Here is a 6,204-nt window from a genome sequence, read left to right as displayed (position 1 = left end):
AGAGGTGGCGGCAAAGGCAAAGAAGGAGAAGGAGACGGAGATGGAGATGACGGAGATGGAGGAGGAGGAGGAAGAGGAAGGGGAAAGGGGGGAAGGAGAAGGAAGAGGAGAAGGAGAAGCAAAAGCAGAAGGAGAAGGAGAGGCAGGAGGAGGAGAAGGAGAAGGAGAAGAAGCAGCAGCTGAGGCCTTTAGCTCCCAGCCACTGAATTTAATCCCCACTACTGGAACAAGAAGAAGGAAGGAGGGCATGGGGCAGATGACAAGACAAATATTTCAAACCTCACAGCCTCCAGCTCCTCTAAAAAATGCCAGTAGAAGGCCAGGTGTGGTGGCACATGCCTGTAATCCCAGCACTGGTGAGGCTGAAAACAGGATCACTAGGAGTCTGAGCTGCATAGTGAGACTTAAAAAAATAAAAAGCCCACTACACACCATTACCACCACCAGTAATAACACACAAAGGAGAGCATGTGTTTTTTTCCCCTATATCATGCCCTGATCCAAGGGTTTTATACACAAATGAACTACATCCTCCAAACTTTACACAATCCATTTACTATTACATCATTGTCTTTCTTTCCTTCGGGACACAAAGGCCACCAAAAACTAAGAGACATGGATTTAGGTAACACAGGTGAGGTGCCCAGCAACCTTTCTCCACTCAGCACTACAGAAGTGACATGTGAACACCAGTGACACCATGATGTAACACAAACAACAGGTTAAGCATGTATATGTTTGTTCTTGCATATTGATGCATCTGTCTGTACCAAGTTTACACCTGGTTGAGAAGACAGACATTAAGAAAATAGCTGCAGCTGGGCACGGTGGTGCACACCTGTAATCCCAGTACTCGGGAGGCTGAGGCAGGAGAATTGTTGCAAATTTAGAGCCCAGCCTGTGCTTCAAAGGGAGCTCAAGGCCAGCCTGAACTGCATACTAAGACCCTGTCTCAAAAAGACAAAGAAAAAAAAAAAAAAAACCTGTGTGGTCGCTCCACCACAGTATAAAATGCCTCTAGGGGTCTTTTTAAAAATTATTACAGGGGCTGGGGAGATGGCTCAGTGGAATAAGCGCTTCCCTAGCAAGCGCAAGGATCTGAGTTCAATCCCCGGTTCTGCCAAAAAATAAAAAATAAAAATAAACAAATAAAAATTGTTACATATCCAGTTTTTAAAATTGAGAATTGAGCCCAAGGGACAATTTAAGAGTGTGATGCCCAAGTTCACACAATTAATACAAAGAGACTAAGCACTCTGCTCTCGGGCTGGTGCTCTTTCTCTAGGAAGTGACAGTGATTCATCCAGCCCTTCACTTACCAGGCACCCAGAGCTTCTGCATAAGCACATGCAACCTTCCTCACACACTTTTAAAGAACTTCTCAATCATTCATTTTTTCAGTAATGACCCCAAACGAGTAGTGCTTTCCAAGGGCCAGGGGCCCCTTTGCAAGGCATTGAGCCACCTCATCTGCATGATCTGTTTCCCCCATCTCAGTTACTCTTCTCTCATTGCAGGGACAAAATACCCAACACCTGAAATGCAGGAAGGAAAGATTTATTTAGCTCACAGTTAGTGGAAGTTTCCGTCCATACTCAGCTGGCTCCCAGGAAGAGCGACACATGGAGCGGAACAGCCATCCTTGGCAGCAGACAGCAAAGGCGAAAAGCAAAGGGAGGGCCAGCAGCTCAGGCAGCGAGCTGGCTTCTCTCCCCTCCTTCCATTGTCATGCGTTACCCGCCCCAGGGCCAGGGGGTAGCACTCACACCTACAATCCCAGCATTGGACCAAGAATTAATCCCAAACTCCAGAGGTGGCCCCATGGCTGCATGAGGCTTTGGGGGGACAACTAGACACAAACTATAACACCCCCTAAACCCAACACTAACCCAGCCCTCCCTCCTTTGGCTTTCAGCCCGAGACAGTGATGGAGCTGAGGAGGATGTAGCATTAACTTCCTATGGTTCTCCCATTCAGCTGCAGGTAAATGTGCTCCGCTTGTTCTCGCAGGAGGGATGGAGCCACCACACCTTCCTTTGAAGAACTTTCTGGCTCCACTTGCAATAGCCTTACTGACCTAAGACATGCAAGTCAGGGCAGGATCGTCCCCAAAGGCGGGTAGAGCTTGTGCCGTCCAGCTCGGAGCCACAGCAGAGGAGCACAAGCTAGGAAGGGCACCCATTCTCCTCTGCCCACACCTGGGAGGCTCCTGTCTATTCCGATGCAAGTGAATGTCCCTGGAAAGGAAAGGGAACATAAGGGGTTGTAGGAGGGGGAAGAGGAGCCAGTGACTGGATTTGGCATTGAGGACAATGGAAGATGGTAAATCTGAGTGAGTCCTGGGTCTGGTCTTGGTAGAAGTTGTATGTCTCCATCCATCCCCTGAGCAACTCTCATTGACTCTCTGAATCACTGTCTACCTCCAGCCCCAAGGCTGCCCCCAAGAGCAAGACTGAGAGAAAATCAAGGAACACGGCTGAGTAGATTGGGCATAGCTCACACCACTACTGTGATGGCCCCAGACACCAAAAATACCACTTTGGGACACAGCATTTGCATGATGGGGTTCAAAAGCCGCACCCAAGAATGAAAGGCACATTCAGACTGCTTGTTTAAGGCAACTAGCTAAGCTAAGCCCTCTAGACTATTATCCGAGATTGCCTTTTTCTAGAATGACACAAGGACCAAGATGTAGCTATAAATCATTTGCTCTAATTAACCCTCAGGAAAGTATTTACACAGTGAAAAAATCTTTATTATCCCCTCTAAGACTTCCTTGGATGCGTTTCAATATCTAGTAATCAACTGTTCCAGAGCCTTGCAAAAAGATTCCTGTTAGTGCCTAAGAAGGCAGCCTGAGACCAACAGGCTCAGTCCACTTTTTTTTTTTTTTTTTTTTTTTCTATTTCATTAACAAAGAATTAAATGATGGTGAGATGAGAACATTTCCAGCACAGTTCAGGAGATGTTTGTCACCCACACTGGCTCAGAATGTTGACAGTGGCATTTCTTCCTTTGCAGACTGTTGATACTACACAAGAGTATCTCATCCCCCGGGCAACGCTAAGCCCCCAGCAAGATGCAGAGTTGTAACATCTACCAGAAACGTGAACAGTGGAAGTCCAGGAGTGCAGCCTGACCCAGGTGACCGGGATAGGCCACTGGAGGGCTTGCAGGTCACGCTCCCCTCAGTGTGTCTGCTGATGCCACCTCCTCCGCCTCCTAGCCCTTCCCCCCATTTTGGACCCTTCATCGAACAACAGCCCTTTCGAGAAGAATTACACTCTTGCTGGCCACCCTACCTTGTCTGCTTGTCTCTTTCTTCACTCAGGTAGCTGCACTAGCCCTTTCCTAGCAAACCTGGAAAGAATTGGTTCTGCTCATTAGTGGCATTGAAAAACCTTGGCCTGGGCCAGCGAGATAGCTCAGTGGTCTAAAGCGCCTGCTTAGGCAAGCTTAGGCAAAGCACAGGGGGACCATGGTTCATCCCCAGCACCACATGCCACACCAGCCCTGCCCCCAGGGTGGGCTGAGCCAGCCAGGAAGAAAAAAAACAAAAAAAACTTGGCCTGAGAAATTAGTCTCATTCTAACATGACAAAGTAGAGATCTTAGTAGCAACTTTACTGATTACTCCACTGGTTAGTATCTTTTAGTCTTTATTTATTTTTTTATTGGTCTTTTTGAGACAGGGTTTTCCTGTGCAGTTTAGGCTGGCCTTGAGCTCACTTTGTAGTCCAGACTGGTCTCGAACTCACAACCATCCTCCTGTCTCAGCCTCCCAAGAGCTGAGATTATAGGCATAATCTCACTACCACATCTAGCTAACCTCACAAAATTTACCAAACCACATTTGAGTGTTCAATTAAGTACACTGACCCTGTAGTATGCAAAGATCTCTAGAACTATTTCTTTCAGCAGAACTAAAATTCTATGCCCACTAAACACCACTCCCCCGGCCCCAGCCCCAGGCTTCCACCATACTGTTGTCTGTCTCTACAACTTTGACTACTTTAGATGCCTCCTATAACAGAATCACAAAGTATTTGCCTTTCTGTGACTGGCTTATTTCACACAGTACAATGTCCTCAAGGTCTATCCATACTGTAGCATATAACCGGCTTTCCTTCTCTTTGAAGGCTAAGTAACATTGTACTGTATGGATGCACCACATTTTCTTTATTCATCTGTCAGATATTTGAGCTGGCTCTGCTTTCGTATACATGCCCAAAAGTGGGATTTCTGGATCAGATGACAGTTCTATTTTTAAGTTTCTGAGGACCCTTCAGATTGCTTGCCATTGTGGCTGCACCAGTCATTTCACATGTTCACCAAGAGCAAACAGAGTTCCAGACTCTCCACAACCCCACAGATGCTTGTTAGTTCCTTGGTGTTTCTGCGTAGAGTGGCCATCCTAGTGAGTACGTGATGTCTAGTCATTTTTCCTAAAGAAATCTGAAAGGCTGGGGAAGTAGATACCTGGTGGAGGGCTCATTTAGCATGCATGAGGCCCTAGAATTGACCCCCCAGTGGAGAGATGGAGAGGGGGAAAGGGAGAAGAAGAGGGAGAAAGGGAAAAAGAGAGAGGGAGGAGGGAGAGGGAGAGAGAGACTACAGAAAGAGATGGAAGCAAGAGATTACTGCAAGCTTGAGGCCAATCTAGGCTACACAGTGAACTCAATGCTGGTATAGACTACCCAACAAGACTCTGTCTCAAAAAAAAAAAAAAAAATTGGAATTTTCTATAAAACTTATAGCAGAATCCTCAGGATCACTCCACCTGGCCAATGTATTTACAATGGACTGAGGGCTGTCAGGTTCCTCCCCTGGTGTCACCACCCCATCACAGTGACCAGGGCAACAGATGGTGACCCTTTCGATGAAACAATAAGAGCAAAAGAACAGCCACTCCAGCTGGTGCTCATAAAGGATGCTAAATGGTGAACATAAAACGCAAAGTCTGCCTCTTTGTTTCTAGCAAGCCGAGCCTCTGCACTCGCTGTCTTGCCTTCATTTCTCATGCAGCCCATGTCCTCCACCCATGGTCTCTGTGACCTTGACAGGATCCGTTTCAGGGCCTGCCTCCAAAAGCATCCTAGGTAGCATTCTTTCCTTGAGGAGGAGGAAACAGAACCTTGGAGGAAAAGGATGACGTACTGAAAGCACACAGAGTTAGCGATGGGCCCGTCTTCTCCCCCCACGAGGGGCTTCTGCACACCTGTATTTCCATGTTACCAAGAAAGGCACATCCCCCTTGAGAGCCCAGTGAGCTATTCAGCTAGGGAGTGCTGAGTGCCTGCTACGTGAGCGCACTGTGAAAATCTAGACTCTTCCCATGCACGAGCGTCTTTCAGTGAACAATGTACTGCACGGATTTTTCAATAGCGGCAAACATTTCCGAGCATCTGCTAGGTGCCAGGAATTATTCTAGGATTTGCCCTAGACAAAGCAGGCAGCATTGCTTTGGCAGAGCTTACATTTCCGTAAAAAAAGGTAATACAATGGAGTGAATTTCGGGAACACGGCTGCTTTGCTTTACAGATGAGGATGAGTCTTGTCCGGGTGATATGGTTTATTAGTGGCTGAACCAGAACCCAGATTCTCCATCCTTCTCAAATGCTCATTTGCTACACCTTCATGTGTTTTTCTGCTATGTCAGAATTAGCTGCTCTCTTTTTAAACATGTGCCCTAAGCAATGTTATCAGGACAAGCCAGCTCTTCAGTAAATGCCCAAAGCACTTGACCTTCTGCCCTTCTTAGTAATAACAAAATAATAATAAAAATAAAACAAAAACTGAGTGATAATGTTTAAGCTTTTAGTCAGACCTGGACCTACAGATGAGGCAGCATTCACATAAACAACCTAATTTAAGAGGTAAAAACAAGCCATACAACCTTATTTCTGCCCTGAAGGAAAACAATTACCACTGTTTCTCCTGGCTTTTATCCCAATAACGATGACAATACCACCATCCACTTAATTTTATTTTGTTTTGTTCTTGCAGCTGGGAGACTCTACAGAGTCCACTGGCAAATTTTTTAACTTCCATTAATGCCTAATAAGAGCCACATACTGTCACTTTCTTCCCAAACATTTTTCCAAAAGTTAGTGTAGGTAAAATTCAAACAAATTGTGCTGGGGTTATAGCTCAGCAGCATAAGGGCCTGCTTGGCAAGGGCAAGGTCCTGAGTTCAATCCCCAAT

General features: G+C 46.3%; 1 protein-coding gene across 2 annotated transcripts in view; it reads left to right on the top strand.

The window, feature by feature from the left end:
- Gprc5d (G protein-coupled receptor class C group 5 member D) overlaps window positions 1–3,264 on the top strand; it is a 9,807-nt gene extending 6,543 nt beyond the window's left edge. The window contains exons 2-3 of one of the 2 annotated variants that reach the window (XM_004626197.2): window positions 1,916–1,983; window positions 3,022–3,264. In XM_004626197.2, coding sequence (XP_004626254.1) covers window positions 1,916–1,983; window positions 3,022–3,093 — 140 coding nt within the window. In that variant the 3' untranslated portion in view covers window positions 3,094–3,264. The remainder of the gene's footprint in view (window positions 1–1,915; window positions 1,984–3,021) is intronic. The other variant, XR_002819946.1, reaches the window with a different exon arrangement.
- The last annotated feature ends 2,940 nt before the right edge of the window (window positions 3,265–6,204 follow it).

The sequence above is a fragment of the Octodon degus genome, unplaced genomic scaffold (genome assembly GCF_000260255.1).
Source record: "Octodon degus isolate 3935 unplaced genomic scaffold, OctDeg1.0 scaffold00012, whole genome shotgun sequence".
In the NCBI taxonomy this organism is placed as follows: Eukaryota; Metazoa; Chordata; class Mammalia; order Rodentia; family Octodontidae; genus Octodon; species Octodon degus.
The sequence above is the reverse complement of the archived record's forward strand: the minus strand, read 5'-3'. Positions and strand labels throughout refer to the sequence as shown.